General features: G+C 41.5%; 1 protein-coding gene across 2 annotated transcripts in view; it reads left to right on the top strand.

Moving 5' to 3' along the window:
* Window positions 1–16,930, top strand: part of CHMP5 (charged multivesicular body protein 5) — a 297,689-nt gene extending 280,759 nt beyond the window's left edge. The window contains exons 2-9 of one of the 2 annotated variants that reach the window (XM_050760839.1): window positions 55–158; window positions 1,020–1,124; window positions 3,179–3,225; window positions 6,001–6,094; window positions 6,518–6,589; window positions 12,183–12,291; window positions 13,836–13,948; window positions 16,229–16,930. In XM_050760839.1, coding sequence (XP_050616796.1) covers window positions 90–158; window positions 1,020–1,124; window positions 3,179–3,225; window positions 6,001–6,094; window positions 6,518–6,589; window positions 12,183–12,291; window positions 13,836–13,948; window positions 16,229–16,279 — 660 coding nt within the window. In that variant the 5' untranslated portion in view covers window positions 55–89 and the 3' untranslated portion in view covers window positions 16,280–16,930. Of the gene's footprint in view, window positions 1–6; window positions 159–1,019; window positions 1,125–3,178; window positions 3,226–6,000; window positions 6,095–6,517; window positions 6,590–12,182; window positions 12,292–13,835; window positions 13,949–16,228 lie in introns of those variants that run through there. The other variant, XM_050760838.1, reaches the window with a different exon arrangement.
* Window positions 16,931–20,485: the final 3,555 nt, after the last annotated feature.

The raw sequence follows: 20,485 nt of genomic DNA, 5'->3' as shown, positions 1-20,485 counted from the left end.
GCTTGCGCACAGAGGGGCCGGAAGTCGAGGCGGGAGGCTTCCGTTTCTGGTTTTGCTCAAGTGTTTGGGTGTCTTCGCGGCCGCTGAAGATGAACCGACTCTTCGGGAAAGCGAAACCCAAGGCTCCGCCGCCCAGCCTGACTGACTGCATTGGCACGGTGGGCATTTGATCATGCATAAGTAGGCTCAGGACCTCTGACACACCCGACCCCGCCCACCCCCGGTGCCGGGCCCCTATTCTTCCACTTCGTTTCGGGTCCTGGGCCCCTTATACGTCGGCGCTCTCTGTCCCACCTTCTCCCCTTCATCCCTGTTACCCAAGTCATTCCTAACGCCACAAACCAGGGACCCCGTAACCCCATCACTGCCTTGCCCTGCCAGCACCCAACCCGTTTTGATGCCCATTGCCCGTCCACTCTCGCCTTGATCGTCTCACTTCACCCAGCCCTAGGCCCATACACCCTTCCCACCTCGTCCTGCCTGATCCCTTACCCTTTTTGCATCTGTCATCCCCAGCCCACATCAGGACTCAGCTTGATATCCTAGGTCAACATTATCTGTACCTCAGTCTTGGATCTCAGTAACACAAAACTCAGAACCCTGGCCCTTCAGATTAAGCCACCATCCCCGATTTAGGAAATGGCACTAGATCTACAATCAGCTGGTTTCACTGGGCACTGGCCCATTTCACGCGCCTCTTGGATGAGCTCTTAGCCTGGCTAATCTCTGATTCTAGGGAAATTCCAACTCAACTCCGTGATTCTCAAATTATTTTCTGCCCCAACCCACTTGAGGGCTACCTGGTATATCAGAATTGGGGCAGTGTGGCGGGGGAGTCAGAGTATAATTTATAAAAGCCCAGAGTTTCTGGTTGGGAATGCCCTTCTTTGTGAACCACTGGTTTTCACCCTTCCCCTTAAGCTCCTTTTTTCTTCCTCTGTATTCCTTCCTCTCTACCTGCCCCTTCTGGATTAAGTGTATTGCAGTAACTACCAGTGCATTTGATATTTTCCCCCAAGGTGGACAGCAGGGCAGAATCCATTGACAAGAAGATTTCTCGATTGGATGCTGAGCTAGTGAAGTATAAGGATCAGATCAAGAAGATGAGAGAGGGTCCTGCAAAGGTAAGGTAGGCAGCAACCGCTGCATAAGGTGCTGGCACAGCCTAGTTTTAGCACTTACAGAAATAGGGCCTAGTTTGGCTGGGCACGGTGGCTCATGCCTGTAATCCAGCACTTTGGGAGGCTGAGGCGGGTGGATCACGAGGTCAGGCATTTGAGACCAGCCTGGCCAACATAGCGAAACCCCATCTCTACTGAAAATACAAAAACTTAGCTGGGCATGGTGGCGGGCGCCTGTAATCCCAGCTACTCAGGAGGCTGAGGCAGAAGAATCACTTGAACCTGGGAGGCGGAGGTTGCAGTGAGCAGAGACCACACCGTTGTACTCTAGCCCAGGTGACAGTGTGAGACTGCGTCTCAAAAAAAAAAAAAAAAAACAACAGGACCTAGTGCAGGGGTGTGAGCTTCTCTACAGAAGAGATGCTTACAGTCTCATAAGGAGAAAATATGTGAGGGTGTATCCTTTAGGGAGGAGAGTTTGCAACCAAATATGGAAGGGAGGCTGGGGATTGATCTGGTGAAAAGAGATGCTGGTCACACGTCTAAAAGCATGTGCATGAGAATTAGCATATTATACTGAAAAGGTGGTCATCTGGAGAGGAAGACTAGGCTGTGCTCAAGATCAATGACTTGCCAAGCTGGTCAGGTTAGGTTGGTACACTAGACTGCTTAAGGCGTGGCCTGCTGGGAAAAAGTGAACTAGGCGTCTGGGACCAGTGTTCTAATACTAACACTGTCCCTGCCATCTAGTTGTGACCTTGATAAAGTCACTTATTTTCCACTTCTGTTAGGTAGAAACATAAAATACTGCGTTTAAGCACATGGAGTGTGGATATAGAAGTACCTTGTTTTTTCCAGATCCATAACTTATTAACCATGTGAGCCTGGGTATCACTGAACCTCTAGTTCCTCATCTATAAAACAGAGATAATACCTACCATACAGTATGAGGATTAAATGAGGTAATTGATGTGTACCACTATGTCTAGGATAAAGTAGTACTCAGTAAATGTGAGTTATGATAATCTGTGAAGTAATAATACCTGTTTTTCCTTCCTTATTGGAGAAGACAAATAAAATGATTTACAGCATTCTATAGAAAAGGAAGGCTTTTCCCAGCCATCTTAGTGGATGATGGGGAATGAAGAGCAACCAGAGGCAGGAAAGCCCATCTAGATTTGAGACAATGAAAGCCCAAACCATGGTGGTAGGAAACCAAAGAATCAGTTTGAAAGTGAGTTCTGAAATCAGCTAACAGGATGATTGTTCAAACTACAGAAAGAGGAAAGATAAGGTTAATATAAAGATTTTCAACCTAGAGAGGTGAGAGATTGGTGGGCCATTGTTACCTATTTCCAAGGTGAGATAAGGTTTAGGAGTTTGGAATTATTGAGGTTAAGTTGATAGGCTATACAAGTGAAGAATCTCCCTAAGGCAACTGGATATACAGAATCAGCACTTTTGGGGCTAGAGGCGGAGATAATATGCATTAGGAAAAGAGACTTTTAATGGCCGGGCGCGGTGGCTCAAGCCTGTAATCCCAGCACTTTGGGAGGCCGAGACGGGCGGATCACGAGGTCAGGAGATCGAGACCATCCTGGCTGACACGGTGAAACCCCGTCTCTACTAAAAAATACAAAAAAAAAAACTAGCCGGGTGAGGTGGCGGGCGCCTGTAGTCCCAGCTACTGGGAGGCTGAGGCAGGAGAATGGCGTGAACCCGGGAGGCGGAGCTTGCAGTGAGCCAAGATCACGCCACTGTACTCCAGCCTGGGCAGCAGAGCGAGACTCTGTCTCAAAAAAAAAAAAAAAAAGGAAAAGAGAAAGTAGTTCAGGACTCTGGGATGTGGGATGCAAAGACAGATAGGAGCTAAGGCTTAAAGACTGGACCTTAGAGATACCTGTTTTGGGGAGGGGAAGAACAGAATCCAGGAGCCATTATGCCTACTACTTTGAAGAAGAGAGGAAGTAGGCATGTGAGTTTGAGGCTATGGGAAATTTCTTTTACCGTATGTGTGTTTTCCACCTCATTTTTATTAAATCTGTTTTTCTCTCCAGAATATGGTCAAGCAGAAAGCCTTGCGAGTTTTAAAGCAAAAGCGGATGTAAGTTACACACACAATTTCTTTCCCTGTAGCAGGTTTAACTAAAAGAAAAATGGTCTTCCATTCCTTCAGGTTTTCATACTATTTTCTAAGCACTCTTGATTTAATTACAAATTTTCATTGACAAGTAGTTAAATACAGTTAGCTGGGTTCTTCCCCGCTACGTGTTCAGCAATATCTGTTGTAACAACTTCCATCTAAATAGAACTTTTTGCCATGATAGAGATGCTCTATATCTGTGTGCTCAATACAGTAGCTATTAGCAACATGTGGTTATTGAGCACTTGAAATGTGGCTGGTGTGACTAAGGAATTGAAGTTTAAATTTTATTCAATTTAAATAATTTAAGTAGCCTTAAATGGTTAGTGACTACTGTTTTGGACCAGATCTGTAGGGTTTGGTTTTCCTATTATTTATTTTAGAGTGTACCTTTTTTGTTTTTGTTTGTAAAATTAGGAATCCTAAATGTTTGTTCCCTCCCACCATAATAAATTTAAAGATCCTTAATTTGTTTTAGGCGACTATGTCCCAGTTTTGAGCAGAAGCTAACTAGTATCTTTGGTGCCTACCTCTGTGGACTGTTCAGCTGATGAGATCTTCTGCAGGGTTATAGAGGTCAGGTGTAATTAGCTATTGAGGAACTAGAAAGATTGTCAGTATCTCTCTTCCTATATTAAAACGACTTTTTATAAGATACCAGATGCCATCTTCCTCCTTTTAGATTAGATCAAATTGGAAAAAGAAATTGTAATGCCTAGACTGGTGAGAGTGTGGTGAAATGATTTACCTTCTTAATTGGTAGCATTACTAGTTTTAAGTAACTTTTTTTGTGATAAAAAGAATACAGGTTCATTGTAGAAACTTGGAAAATACATAAATATGAACAGCAGAAAATAAAATTCACCTAGATTCTTACTGCTAGAAATAACCACCTTTAAAATGCTAATTTCTTCCAGTTTCTTTCCTCTGCTTCTGCATATGTGGTATGTGTGCATATAACTTTTTAGAAGAAATGAAATTGTAGTGTGTATATGTAGCTTTTCCTTTTCCACTTAATATCATGAGCATTTCCCTGTTCTTTTAAATATTCTTTGGAAACTTTACATTTTTTAATGAGATTATAATATTCTACCATTTGCTTGCACCATGAATGGACCATTCTTTTTTTTTTTTTTTTTTTGGATCATTCTTTTTCTAGTTGGGTAGATTGTTTCCAATATTGTATAAAGAACATAGTGACATAAGTCTTTGAGGTAATATTATAATTTGATATAAAACTTTATTTTACAAACATTTTGAACACCAGACATTATATTAGGTCAGATGGATTACCTAATTATGGGTACAAAATTAATAAAACACACCTGGGGCTGGGCACAGTAGCTCACACCTATAATCCCAGCATTTTGGGAGGCCAAGACAGCAGATCACTTGAGGTCAGGAGTTGGAGATCAGCCTGGCCAACATGGTGAAATCCTGTCTCCACTAAAAATACAATTAGCTGGGTGTGGTTGCGTGCGCTTGTAGTCCCACCTACTTGGGAGGCTGAGGTGGGAGAATCGCTTGAACCCAGGAGGCAGAGGTTACAGTAATCTGAGACGGCACCACTACACTCCAGCCTGGGCAATAGAGCAAGACTGTCTCTAAACAAACAAACAAATAAATAAATAAACAAAATAAAATATACCTGTCTTCAAGGAGTTCAAAATTCTGGAAAACCGTTTAGCTATATGTATGAAGAGCCTTAAAAATAGTTTTACCCTTTGCTCTAAGAATTTCACTTCTGTATATTTATCATAGAAAATAATTATAAAGACATACTAAGATATGCAGCAGGCCTGGCGCAACAGGTCATGCCTGTAATCCCAGCACTTTGGGAGGCTGAGGCGGGCGGATCACCTGAGGTTGGGAGTTCGAGACCAGCCTGACCAACATGGAGAAACCCTGTCTCTACTAAAAGTACAAAATTAGCTGGGCATGGTGGCGCATGCCTGTAATCCCAGCTACTCCAGAGGCTGAGGCAGGAGAATTGCTTGAACCCAGGAGGCGGAGGTTGCGGTGAGCTGAGATGGTACCATTGCACTCCAGCCTGGGCAACAAGAGCAAAACTGTCTCAAAAAAAAAAAAAAAAAATGATACGCAGCAACATAGAAAAAAGCAAATGCTATAATGTTAAGTGGAAAATAGTGTTATAACTAAAATACAGTCATGTGCTGCATAACAATGTTTTTGTCAATGAATGACAGAACAGACTGCATTATACCACTCTGGCCCCTATAAGGTTATAATACTGTATTTTTACTGTATCTTTTCTATAGGGTGTTTAGATACACAGATACCATAGTGTTACAATTGGCTACGATATTCAGTACAGTAACATGCTGTACAGGTTTGTAGCCTAGGAGCAAGCACTAGGCTATGTCATGTAGCCTAGGTGAATAGTGGGCTATACCGCACAGGTTTGTGTAAATACACTCTGTGATATTTGCACAATGATGAAATTGCCTAACAATGTATTTCTCAGAACATATCCCCATTGTTAAGCGATGCATGACTGTACATGCAAAGGAAAAAGACTGGAGGGACACATCGAATGATATTTGTGTTAGAGTGATTAAATTGTTTTTGCCAATTTCTCTGTGTGATATCTAATTTTTAAGTTTTTTGTTCCTTTTTTTTTTAAAAGAAAATACTCTTATTTAGTGTGGGGATACTTTGTTCTTGAGGATTTCTGTCTGGTTCATATATTTGCCATTCTCAATTGACTCTAAAAAGGTATGAGCAGCAGCGGGACAATCTCGCCCAACAGTCATTCAACATGGAACAAGCCAATTATACCATCCAGTCATTGAAGGACACCAAGACCACGGTACTCCCAAAACATCTTTTCCTGTTATTTCATTTATTTATTCTTATTCTCTTTTCCTATGGCTTTTTAAAGACAGTTGAACCAGCTGGGTGCAATGGCTCACGCCTGTAATCCCAACACTGGGAGGCTGAGGTGGGTAGATCACCTGAAGTCAGGAGTTCGAGACCAGCCTGACCAACATGGTGAAACCCTGCCTCTACTGAAAAATACAAAAATTAGCTGGGTGTGGTGGTGCACACCTGTAATCACAGCTACCTGGGAGGCTGAGGCAGGAGAATCGCTTGAACCCAGGAGACAGAGGTTGCAGTGAGCCATTGCACTCCAGCCTGGGCAGCAAGAGTGAAACTGTCTCAAATAAATAAATAAATAAAGACAATTTAGCCAACATGACTTTCTAAAACATTGTGTTTTCTTCTTCCTTAGGTTGATGCTATGAAACTGGGAGTAAAGGAAATGAAGAAGGCATACAAGCAAGTGAAGATCGACCAGATTGAGGTGAGACGTATGCTACTTTCTGCAAGAATGTGCACTAGTTTCTGAGAGAATCCAAACGAGTGTGCGTGTGATAGGAATAGCACAGGAGAGGAACTGAATCTTGGGGCTGCCGTTTACTAGTAGAGTAACTTCAAGAAAGGGTACCAAATGTCTCAGTTTCCTCAGATCCTAATACCACATACAGTTACAGACTGTCCCTGATTTAAGATGGTTCAACTTAACGATTTTTCAGTTTGATGATGGTGCGAAAACTATATGTATTCAGTAGAAACCATACTTTGAATATCCACGTAACCATTCTGTTTTTCAGTTTCCTTACAATATTTAATAAATTACATGAGATACTCAACACTTTGTTATAAAATAGGCTGTTAGATGATTTTGCCCAACTGTAGGCCAATGTAAGTGTTCTGAGCACAATTAAGGTAGGCTAGGTTAAGTGATGGTTTAGTAGGTTAGGTGTATTGAATGCACTTTCTTTCTTTTTTTTTTTTTTTTTTTGAGAGGGAGTCTTGCTCTGTTGCCCAGGCTGGAGTGCAGTGGCCAGATCTCAGCTCACTGCAAGCTCCGCCTCCCGGGTTTATGCCATTCTCCTGCCTCAGCCTCCCGAGTAGCTGGGACTACAGATGCCCGCCACCTTGCCCGGCTAGTTTTTTTTGTATTTTTTAGTAGAGATGGGGTTTCACCGTGTTAGCCAGGATGGTCTCCATCTCCTGACCTTGTGATCCGCCCGGCCGGCCTCCCAAAGTGCTGGGATTATAGTCTTGAGCCACTGCGCCTGGCCCTGAATGCACTTTCTACTTAAGATATTTTGAACTTACGATGGGTTTATCAGAATGTAACCCTATCATAAGTCAAGGAACTTCTGTATTATGAGGATGAAATAAATGAGCTAGTATATCTACAGGCACAATGCCTGGCCTATAATAAGCATCCAGTAGTTACTTTTAACTAATGCAATGATACTTAGTCTGTTTCTTCAATGGTAGAGTAGTGATGTTGTTGCCTTTTCCCAGGACTGTCATGAGTGTTAAATGAAGGTATGTAGGTAAAGTGTGTGTAAAGTGTTTAGTCCAACTCCTGGTGTAGTAGACTTGGTTCCTTTTTCTAGTAATTCTCTTTAGATTTTTAATAATAATATCATTAGTTCCTTACAGTTAGCATTTTTTATTGGAATTGGGTATTGACCAGGGAGATGAGCCCTAAGAGCTTGGCAGCTCTCAGCTGTCAGATGAACAGCCCAGGTGGCAAGAGGAGATAGCAGAGGGAGTGAGTGGTGACTGGTCAGAGGAGGGAGGCTTCCTTTCTGCATACAAAATGGTGCTCTTGACCTTTACCCCCTAACTAGAATGTCCATTTCCTTGAATGCAGGGACTTGATTTTGTTCACTACTATGTCCCCAGTGCCCACAGCAATGCCCCGCCATAGTTGGTGCTCAGAAAGTATTTGATGGTTGATGAATCACAGACTATAAAAGGAGATAAAGCCAAAAAAAAAAAGGGGGTGAGAGAAAGCTGTATGGCCTGATTCAAGCAGTGTTTGTTGGGTGAGCAGTTACTACATACCAGGCATTTTATTGCCTCTGCAAAGGTATTCTCTGATAATGCTGATCTTTAGTAAGAGTAAAGGCAGACCGGGCGCGGTGGCTCACGCCTGTAATCCCAGCACTTTGGGAGGCCGAGGCAGGTGGATCACGAAGTCAGGAGATGGAGACCATCCTGGCCAACACGGTGAAACCCCGTCTCTACTAAAAATACAAAAAAAATTAGCCGGGCGCGGTGTGGTGGCAGGTGCCTGTAGTCCCAGCTACTCGGGAGGCTGAGGCAGAAGAATGGCGTGAACCCGGGAGGCAGAGCATGCAGTGAGCCGAGATATCACCACTGCACTTCAGCCTGGGTGACAGAGTGAGACTCTGTCTCAAAAAAAAAAAAAAAAAGTGAAGGCATTTCTCCCCTCTCTCATTTTTTCAAGCACCCCTCTTAGGTTGCCTTGGTCTCTAATCCTCCACAAGTGTCTGCATGCATGGAATTAAACGATATGATACTCTCTTAAGAGCTTCACTGATAAAAGTGTTCTGTGTATGCTTGTCTTTTTTTTTTTTTTTTTTTTTTTTTTTTGAGACAGAGTCTCGTTCTGTCACCAAGGCTGCAGTGTAGTGGTGTGATCTCGACTCACTGCAACCTCCGCCTCCTGGGTTCAAGCGGTTCTCCTGCCTCAGCCTTCCAAACAGCTGGGATTACAGGTGCCCACCACCACGCCCAGCTAATTTTTGTATTTTTTTGTAGAGATGGGGTTTCACCATGTTGGCCAGGCTAGTCTCAAACTCCTGACCTCAAGTGATCCGCCCACCTCGGCCTCCCAAAGTGCTGGGATTACAGGCATGAGCCATCACTCCCAGCCATCTTTTTTTGTATAATATCATTTGCCATTAAAATATAATGAAATGCAATGGTATTTTCTGCTTTTAGGGTTCCTTGTGTTTTAATTAAAGCTATTTAATAGGAACAAAAGAGAAACTTTGGTCTTTGTGAATGCTTTGTATGTCTCTTCGTCTCTCACCTGTGGTTGTCTGTCTGTCTCCCTGCCTAATTAATCCTTTTCCTGTCCTCCAGTAGATTGCCAGCATGACAGGTGGAGAGCCCCTTTAACTCTTTTGGTGTGTATGTGTCTTTGGTTAGATCCGAATTTTTTGGTTAGATTTATTTTCCTAAAATGCTTTACTTGGAAAATATTTTCATTGTTTTATAGCTTTAACTTTTTATTTTGCTGTTGTGTGTGTGTAGGTCTGTTTTTCTTTTGCTTTTTTCAGTTTCTGCATATCACTGCGTCAATGTTCTTTTTAGCTTAGTGCTTATATTTTTTTATATTGCTTTTGTTTGTTTATGCAATAGAAAACCAGCTAATTGTAGGATGAATTTTTTCTGTGTCTATTCTGGAGTCTTGCTAGGAATCCTATTCATAGATGATCTGGGAGGATGTGTCTTGATGTGTAATACTATTGTATAAGCTTGACTTGATTAGCTTTCTCTCTGTTATTTTCATTGTCTTTTAATTATTACTCAGCCAGTGCTTCTCTGTGTAGCAGAGTGTTAAATATGCATATAATGTGGCAGTTTGGTACTTGGAAATACAGAAAATCAAAGTTTAAAAAAAAAAATTTCCCCTCCATTTTACTACCCTTTTCACCTTTATGGGGGCCAGGAAGGAATTTTCTTTTTTCTTTTTTGCTGTTGCCCAGGCTGGATTATAGTGACTCAGTCTCAGCTCACCACAACCTCCGCCTCCCAGGCTCAAGCCATCCTTCTGCTTCAGTCTCCCAAGTAGCTGGGACTACAGGCATACACCATGCCCAGCTAAATTTTGTATTTTTTGTGGAGATGAGGTTTTGCCATGTTCCCCAGGTTGGTCCCAAACTCCTGAGCTCAAGCGATCTGCCCACTTTTGCCTCCCAGAGTGCTGGCATTACAGGCATAAGCTACTGCACCTGGCAGAATTTTCAAATGTCTTGCATTGCGTTAGAAATTCTGAAGGATAAATGGTACTGATTTGGTCCTTTTGCTTTATCAACACTAGTTCTATTCCTGTCTGTGTGGAATTACAGTATATGAAGAGTGTATTGTTCTGCACATAATTAACACAGTAAAATATATATAGTATTGGGTGCTTAGTGTTTTACATATATTATTGCAATAAATCCTTACAATAACCGCAGTGAGAATATGGCTATTTTATTTATTTATTTATTTATTTTCGAAATGGAGTCTCGCTCTGTCGCCCAGGCTGGAGTGCAGTGGCGCGATCTCGGCTCACTGCAACCTCTGCCTCCCGGGTTCAAATGATTCTCCTGCCTCAGCCTCCTGAGTAGCTGGGATTACAGGTGCATGCTGCCATGCCCGGCTACTTTTTTGTATTTTAGTAGAGATAGAGTTTCACTGTGTTGCCCAGGCTGGTTGCAGACTCCTGAGTTCAGGCAGTCCACCCACCGTGGTCTCCCAAAGTGCTGGGATTACAGGCATGAGCCACCGCGCCAGGCCAGATACGGCTATTAATAATTCCATTTTACAAATGAGGAAAATAAGGCTTAGAGACATTACTTCTCATTGAGTGATGGCAAAATTGAACTTGGGTATATCTGACTCCAGAGTCTCACTCCTAACCATTATACCAGCTGCCCTTTGTTATGCTATACCACTTCTTAGATTGGTTTCACGTTACAATTTACCCTTGAACAGCAAGTGCAGTTTGAACTGCACGTGTCACTTATATGCAGATACTTTTCAACCAAACAAGGATCGAAAATATAGTATTTGCAGGATGCGAAACCACCCATATGGAAGGCCGACTGGGGACTTAGGTATGGGCAGATTTTGGTATAGGCAGACATCCTGGAACCAATCCCTTGCGTGTACCAAGGGACAACTGCATTTTTAGCCTTGTAGTAATCTCCCAGTTAAGCACAGGTAGATTATTCACACATGATTTATGCCCTCGGTCCATTTTTTTCACCAGCCTTGTCTTGGCTGTGACACCTATCATGATTCCCTTTCTGATTCTCCACCCAGGGTGGGCCATGTACAACTCACTTTTTCTACCACTTCAGTTGTTTCTACTCTTGCCTCCTTTCTCTACACAATGTAATCTGTCTTTGACTGACTTGAGAAGAATAATTTGCTTGTCTCAATAACCTCCCTGTCTTCATTAACTAGAAAATGATTGATAGTTTAGATCAAGATAGTTGCTTGATTTAATGTTTCAAGTAAAACTTTCTGTAATAGTAGACAGCTAGACAGCTGACATCATCTATTCTCACATAGGACTTCGGGCTTCCATGAGGCACTTTAAAATCAAATCCAGCCGGGCATGGTAGCTCATGCCTATAATCCCAGCACGTTGGGAGGCTGAGGCGGGCAGACCACCTGAGGTTGGGAGTTCGAGACCAGCCTAACCAAGATGGCAAAACCCTATCTCTACTGAAAATACAAAAATTAGCCAGGCGTGGTGGCGCACACCTGTAATCTCAGCTACTTGGAGGCTGAGGCAGGAGAATTGCTTGAACCCGGGAGGTGAAGGTTGCAGTGAGCTGAGATTGCACCATTGCACTCCAGCCTGGGCGACACAGCGAGACTCCATCTCAATAAATAAATAAATAAATAAATAAAGTAAAAAATAAAGTGAGAGATCGCCAATTCTATTCTTTACTTTTAAGTTCACATTTTGCCACCAAAAATAGGTGGGGGATTATGTGGGTCAGTAACATTCATAGTTATTGTTAGAGGAAATCTTTGGGCTTGTGGTTTTTAATTCTTAAGCATTCTCTCATACTTTTAATTAGAAGGGATGTTTAAGAGTTACTTGAACCTGTCCTTTAGAGGAGTGTCTGCTCAGTTGTTGACATTAAAAAATTGCTAGCCAAAGACTGGGCTAGGGGAGGTGAACTAACAGTTTTTGAGAACTGTTTTATGTGCTTGGCGTTTTACATACATTATCTTTTTAAAAATTGCTCATGTCTAGATTCAAAGGAGAATGTAGGGGAAAGGGGTACTTAGAAGAAAATGGTAAATAAGAGAAAATCCTCTCATATATATTTCCATAGGATTTACAAGACCAGCTAGAGGATATGATGGAAGATGCAAATGAAATCCAAGAAGCACTGAGTCGCAGTTATGGCACCCCAGAACTGGATGAAGATGATTTAGAAGCAGGTAAGTTATGAGAAAAGTAATGTATATTTAGTTTTGGAGTCCAAAAGGAACAACTGCCTGGGACCTTTTCCCAAATGCTAGTGAAAATTTCTATCAGGATTTCCTGAAGGTTAGTTTACGGTACAGTCCCTGGGCAAAGAGCTTGTGAGGCAGCCACATCAGATTGTATACTCCACCAACAACAGTGGGATGGATCAACTCTGAAGGAAGTCCAGGTACAGGCTGACCTGGTGCTTAGTATCTGTAAGTGTCCTCCACATGGCCTTTCCTTGCTATATTCCTTTTGATTTTGTTCTACCTGTTTTCCTAGTTGGAGTGATCTCCCTCAGAACAGCAAAACCAATTAAGAAACAATAATTAGGGCCAGGCACTCTAATCCCAGCACTTTGGGAGGCCAAGGTAGGCGGATCCACTCAAGCCCAGGAGTTCGAGACCTGGCGGAGCAATGTGGCGTGACCCCATCTCTATAAAAAATACAAAAATTACCCAGGCTTGGTGGTGTGTGCCTGTAGTCCTAGCTACTCGGGAGGCTGAGGTGGAAGGATCACTTGATCCCAGGAGGTAGAGGTTCCAGTGAGCTGAGATTGCACCACTGCAGCCTGGGCAGCAGAGTGAGACCTTCTCTCAAAAAAAAGAAAAAAAGAAATAATCGTTGGCAAATACTTAGTGTGCATCTACTCTATACCAGGTATTCTACTAGGTGGTGGGAATTTAGCACTGAATAAAAATGCAGTCCCTACATTCATGAAGCTTCTCTAGCAGTGGAAGACATAAATGGTTTGCTTCAAGTAATTAATTACTAGAGCACAGACTATAGGCAAGAAGTATGGGGTAGCATGGGAGCACATACTAAGGGACTCTAACCTAGTTAGTAGTGGGAGAGAGGCATGGGACCTGAAGGATGAGTAGGGGATAGCATGAAAAAATGAGAAGGGTTGTCAAATGGCCTCAGGGAGAGCAGTCTGGAACCTATTGCGATAAACATTTAAGAGATGATGGTGGTCGAGACTAGCTAGGGTGATGGTAGCAGAAACAGACAGAAGTGGACAGATTGAAGACATCTTAGAAAATTGAGTGGGCAAGATTTAATGATTGGTTGGATGTAGAAGAAGTGGGAGGTGTCAAGGGTGACTGTCAGTTTCTAGCATGCGTAACTGGGTAGATGACAGAACCATTCCACACTGAATTTCTATTGTGTGATTCCCCTGTTACATTACTGCTGCTGCTTTCCCGCTCTCTCCATGGTCTTTTTTTGCCTAGAACCTTTTAATTTTTTTCCATTTATTTCTTTATTTTTTAATTTCCCATCTTCAGTTGCCCCTGATGAGTCTCTACCTGCTATTGTCATTCCTCTTGGGTACTTCCAACTCATTTTACCACAGACTTATTTTTGGAGTCTGATTTTATGTAATGGTCACACAGCATACAACAATCTCATGCCCTCTTCACTGCCTTCTTTCAAGTCCATCGATAAATGAGAGAATTTATTAGCTCCCAGTTTTCTTGGTTACATTTTTAAAAAATGTTGACTGTTTCATTCTCAGAGTTGGATGCACTAGGTGATGAGCTTCTGGCTGATGAAGACAGTTCTTATTTGGATGAGGCAGCATCTGCACCTGCAATTCCAGAAGGTGTTCCCACTGACACAAAAAACAAGGTGAAAGCTTTTTCTGTTTATATTTTAATGCAAAATAGCAAAGGCTTTATGCTTGACCATAAGTCTGGGAATCTAAAAGGTAGTCTTACATTAGAACAAAGAAAGACAGTCCTGGTCATTATTTTGTGAACCCTTGAAGGTCCGGTTTTTCTGCATTGGATGATGAACTGACTGCATAAACAGTGTCACTGAGGCTCAGGAATATTTTTATACAATGACAATTTGTGTAACATACATAATCACCCTTGTTGTGAGCTGGCACTGGGTACCATTGATGGGTCTTAGACATTTCCCGTAAAAGCATAAGCAACACATGCATGAGACTTGCTAGGCAGCAGTGAAAAAGTCTCACTCTCCATACACACCAGTTAATTACTGGCTGGATTTTTTATTTTATTTTCCTTTCCTTTTCTTTTTTTTTCCTATACACACAGGAGTTTAGAACGAGTGGATTTTCTAAACTATGGATTAATAATTTAAGCATAAAACTTAATGTAGAAAGATTCTAATTTAAGGCAAAAGAATCAGAACACCTGGCACTAAGTATGACTAATTACTTAGCTGTTGTAAGCTTTTCTTTTCCTTGCATCTGTAAAATACAGATAATTACAGGTATCTCATGTAATTGTTGTGCAAGCAAATTAGATCTTGTATATAAAGGACTTTGCAAAGCTAAAGCTCTGTCCAAATCTACATGGTTGTCTTTTTTTTTTTTTTTTGAGGCAGAGACTCATTCTGTCACTCAGGCTGGAGTGCAGTAGTGTGATCTCAGCTCACTGCAACCTCTGCCCCCCTGGTTCAAGCAATCCTCGTGCCTCAGCCACCCAGGTAGCTGGTATTACAGGTGTACGCCACCATACCCGGCTAATTTTTGTATTTTTAGTAGAGACAGGATTTCGCCATGTTGGCCACACTGGTCTCAAACTCCTGGTCTCAAGCGATCCGCCTGCCTCAGCCTCCCAAAGTGCTGGGGTTATAGGCATGAGCCACTAATAATGACAACCAGGCTGAGCACAGTGTGACTTTGAGCAAAATAGCAGAAATTTATGTCTTCTTTTTGAACCTCATCAGTTTTTCCTGCGTGTAAAATGTGAGAGCAAAGGGCAGGGAGGAGGTAATTTCTTAGGTCCATTATTGCTGGTTTCTGTGAGTATGCATCTTCCTCTATTGTATCCCTCCCTTCTCTGTTGAGCCTGGGATAGTCTTGCCTTTCTGAACTGCCCACTCCTCCCCGACCTCTCTGGCAACTTCAAGGTCTCAAGTCCATGGGTTACTTTTTCTCAGCAACCCATGAAATAATTTTTATTAACACTACCATAGTCCACCTTGTTAATTTCCTAGTAACAAGTCCCTGAAGCATCTATGTTATTTCCACTTTGAGAAGGTCACAGATTCCTGAGTTATATATGCTATGGATATATGGGGTTTTTGTTGTTGTTGTTGTTGTTGTTGTATCTTTTTGAGATGGAGTCTCGCTCTGTCACCCAGGCTGGAGTGCAGTGGCACAATCTCTGCTCACTGCAACCTCCACCCCCGAGTTCAAGCAATCCTCCCACCTCAGCCTCCCAAGTAGCTGAGATTACAGGCAAGCTTCACCACGCCTGGCTAATTTTTTGTGTTTTCAGTAGAGATGGGGTTTCACCATGTTGGTCAGGCTGGCCTCGAACTCCTGACCTCAAATGATCCACCTGCCTCAGCCTCCCAAAGTGCTGGGATTATAGGTGTGAGCCATCACGCCCAGCCTGTTGTTGTTTTTAAAGTAAAGGAATAAAAGAATGGCTGCTCCATAGGCAGAGCAGCCCTGGTGTTCATTGATAGTGGTATTGCTGCCTATGATTATATAAAGCATGATATGGAAGTGACTGCCTATCCAAGGGCACTGCTTCTTCAAGAATTTGGGAGGCTAAGAAAGGCATTGGTCCACCTTAGGGATCAGGGTGAAAATGCAAATCTGGAGGCAAGGACCCACTGCTTAACCTTTCCTTTTTGACCCTCCCAGCCTCCTTTTCCCCTTTCCAGGTTTACTCTTAGATTTCTCTTTCTCCCTCTTTCACTCTCTTTCCCCTGTGGAGGAGTCCCCTTTTGGCCCTTTCTAGTTCTCTTCTTATCACTTCCTCCTTTACTTTTCATGAAAAAGCTCATTCTCATCTTATGAGTGGGATTTTGGTTTTGATTGATTAAATACTTGGAAATGAGTTTTAACTATTAAATGTTTGTAATCCTTTTTTTTTTTTATCAAATGGAAAAATAGTGGCACTAAACATTGCTTCCTTTTTACAGGATGGAGTTCTGGTGGATGAATTTGGATTGCCACAGATCCCTGCTTCATAGATTTGCATCATTCAAGTATATCTTGTAAAACAAACACGTATTACGGGACTAGGAAATATTTATCTTTCCAAATTTACCATAACAGATGTAGGTTTCTTTCCTTTCTTTGAAGGAAAGTTTAATTACATTGCTCTTTTATTTTTTCCATTAAGAGACTCATTGCTTGGGAAATGCTTTCTTTGTACTAAAATTTGATTCCTTTTTTTCTTAAGAAAAACAAACTCAGTTTAAAAGTATCTTTAGCTCGTATGACTTGTTTTCATTCAATAATAATTTGAAATAAAACTAAGGAAATGGAATCGTAAAAATCTATGACAGTGTAACTCTACAGTCTCAAAATGACCTGATAAATTGATAAGACAAAGATGAGATTATTGGGGCTATTCATATTATGATTCAGAATCATTTTCTATTGTGGTATTATAGGTTGGTTAAAGTGATGGCCTTTTTGATGGGTTTTGTTGTGTCTTGTGAACAAGTTATTACTGTGTCCATTATTGGAATGGAATTATCACTACTGTATCATGAGTGGGTATTTTGATTCTATGGTTCCCTCAGTATTACATGTTGACTTGTAATCAATAATGAATATTTCTTGATATTTAATGTATAGGACATTTATTTATACTCAATAAATATTTTTCAAAAGGATATCATTTTAATAATATCACTTCAGCTTAAAACCTCTACTGCGGAAACCAAATTTAATAGACCTTTAATGTCATTTCAGCCTAGAACTCCACTACAGAAACCAAACTAACCAGTAGCATTGTGAGGAAAGAGCAAGGAACAATCTGGGCTTGGGCCCTGGGTCTACCATTTACTAACTACTGAATAGTCTATTAAACTTCTCTAACCTTCTGTTTCCTTATTAGTAAAACCATGCTTAACTCACAGAGCTTTTGTGAGGAATAATTGAGGTAATGGTCATAAGTACCTCGTAAATGGCAAGGGGCTATTCTCATATGAGGGATTGTTAACAATAAAAAAGAAACAGCTTCATTCTTTTCTTAGTAGGTGCCTGGAGTGCTACAGCAAGTTCAAACTCCTGCCCAGTTTCAGGGTCTTTAATGCTCCTGTCCTCCCTTCTTTACTCAACTTGTTGCCAGCTGCATTCCCCCTCCAGCCTTGCTGGGTGCCTCACAGTGCCATGTGCACCTGACTCTCACGTGTCTGCAGATCAAACCAATAAACATTTACGAACACCAGCTTTGTAGAAGTCTGTACCAGCCCAGGGGTTACCCAGAACAATCACAGTTCCTCTCTTCAGGAGTTCTTGTCTAGTTATAAGTGAGGATGAGATAACGTATGTAACCCTCTCCCATCTCCAACCTCACCTTCTCAAGAAGCCTTCCAGAGGGAGCAAACATAGTATTCATCATTACCTTCTTGAAACCTTTCTTGGCTTTTCTATGAGTTCTGAGTTTTCTTCTAATCTAGCCCACTTATTCTCTTATATAGACACCTCTTTCTTAGCCCCTTGAATATTTCTTCCATTACAGTTCCAATCTGTATTCTCCTTGAGAAATCTCACACCCATGATATCAATTATTACCTACGCACTAAAGACTCAAAATGACTGTCACTAGCCTAGACTTCTTATCCTTATTTTCAGTTCTAGGCATTTCCACTTAAATGCCCCGTCGTTACCTAGAATCTAACATATCCAAATAAAGCTCATTATCTTGGGGTTCACTGTCAGCAAACATTTCTCTTTGATTTCTTGTCTTGCTTAGTGTTACCAGTGATTCATATATTGCCCATTTTAGTGGGTGATATTTAGCCCTCTAGCTAGACCACATTAGTGCATTGGATACGAGTGAGCAATCATTCTACCTAAATCTCTACTCTTTGGCTTTTGTGACAGTACTCTCCGGTTCTCCTGTTCCTCTATTCCCTTTAAGGCTTCTTTCTGAAATCCTCAACTCTCTAACTGTAATGTTACTGCTCCTCTGGATTCTAGCTTTTACCCACCAAACTTTTCTCTGTTCACTTATATTTAGTGATCTCAGCTATTCTCATGGCTGGAACTATTAACTTCCAAATTTATACTTCTATCCCTGAACTTGCCCGTGAGTTTCAGAATCTTTATATCCAGCTGTTTGCCTAACAATTATTTGGATGTTCCAGAAGCCCACAAGCACCTCACATTCAAATGGCTGAAACAGCCTATCACCTTTCCTCAGACCTGAATTTCCTGCTGCTTTTTCCCTGTCTCATGATGGGAGCTGTGAGACAGGGAAACCATTGTCTTACGATGGGAGGCTGTGAGGCTAATGGAACTATTATCCTCCTATCATTCAAAACAGAAAACGCTTGAGTTGTCCTTGATGCCTATATTTTGGCTACACAGTCAGTTATCCTTAAACCCTGCTTTTAATCCCTGTTTCTCAAATCCAACTCCTCCTCTCAACTCTCCCTGGCCTAGATGTCTCTCACCTGGTCTTTTGGAATGTCTTCTCTTCTTGCATAGTTTCACTTCCTTGAGTACATGATCACATACAGCTACTCTTACCTTTCTAAAATACAAATCTCACTTAAATTCTTTGATGGTTCTCTAATAATTCCACCAGGGCATAAAAAGCTGCCAATGACCTGGCCTCTGCCTATCTGTAATGGGTTATTGCCTAGTCTTTTCAGAACAGCATTTCCTTTCTTTCAAGGGAACTGCTCCCCCATTTCAACTATGTGATTATTGGGAACATGCCAATTTTAGAGTAGTACTGTCCTTACCCTTCCAAGCTATGAAAGTGTGTATGTGATCACACTGTGTCTATCAGAGTCCATACCTCAGATTTTCTAAATAGAAAGTAGGGAAATTGCTTTTTTCCTTTTTTTTTTTTTTTAATTATTTTACTGTTTGTCAGTATGACAGATTGAAGCCAGAGAGAGCCAAGATAAGAGACAGAATGAAAGACTGTCCGGGGCACTCAGCTCTGAATTCTGATCCTTGACATTCCAAGTCTCTACAACTCTGTTCTGTGAGGTATTTGAGGATTCTGCAAATAAACTTTACCCTCTTTTCTGCTTAAAGTAGTTGGCAATGGGTTCCTGTCACTTGCCGGTAAGAGACAGAATAATTGCTTTGCAGCTTGTGTCATGTCACACTTTTCAATTTTGTGATCTAGTAAGTGTTCTGCGTCTAGTCCCCCCACGTCCACCATACAGCCATGATTCCTTGCCTCTTCATGGTTTCTCCTACCTGAAGCTTCCTTATGTCTTTGTCATTCTGCTAATTCTTCCTGTATTGGGGAAAGGCCAAAGAGCATGCCCTGGTCTGCGTCAATACAGTGAATTAAAGGAAAGTGGAAGGAGTGAGTCCTGTATTAGAAAGCCCTAGGCACTATAAAGCCTGTGATCATCACTCCTATAGCTACCACCAGACAACCTTGCTGGTCAATATTTCACCTGTTAACTATTAGGAAAGAGCAGAATTGAGTGCAGGGAGTCCGAGGTTTTAATCTGTCAGTCTGAGAGTTTAGCAGTAATGGGGAAGGACATTGGAATGATTCCGTATAGTAAAAGTTTAGCACTTCTATCATCCATATCCCTTAGCTTTCCTTTTGTGTTTTCTTATAGTTATGTCACCAAGAGAGTTATTAGAAATACTGATGCCTGGGTCCTACCCCCATAGATTCTGATATAATAGATCTGGATACAGTGTGGGCATTTGGATTTTTAAAAGCTCCCCAGGTACTTAAGTGTATCCAAAGTTAACCACTGCTCTGTGGTGCCTGATCAGTCTGAACCTATTTTCATGGTTAAGCATTCTGGACTGTTAACATCAATTTCTGCAGTGAAGGAGTAGGCAATGACTGCCCTAAGGTAAAGTTTTTCGTCCATGGAATGAATTGGGAAGTATTCCCTCCTCCTGTATTTTTTGGAAGAGTTTGTGAAGGATTACTGTTCATTCTTCCTTGATTTGGTAGAATCATTTGGGCTTGGGCTTTTCCTTATGGGAAGTTTTTAAAATTACTGATTCAGTCTCTACTTGTTATAGGTGTATTCAGATGTTCTGTTTATTCTTGAGTAGTCTGTGTCTTCCTAGGAATTTTTCCACTTCATCTAAGTAATCTAATTTGTTGGCATACAGTTGTTCATAGTATTCCCTTTTGATCCTTTTTATTTCTGTAAACGTGGGGAGTAATGCCTACGTTTTCATCCATAAATTTAGTAATTTCAGTTTTTCTTTTTTCTTGATTATTC

This window comes from Macaca thibetana, chromosome 15, assembly GCF_024542745.1.
Source record: "Macaca thibetana thibetana isolate TM-01 chromosome 15, ASM2454274v1, whole genome shotgun sequence".
Lineage (NCBI taxonomy): Eukaryota > Metazoa > Chordata > Mammalia > Primates > Cercopithecidae > Macaca > Macaca thibetana.
This window is presented reverse-complemented; position numbering and strand designations above follow the sequence as displayed.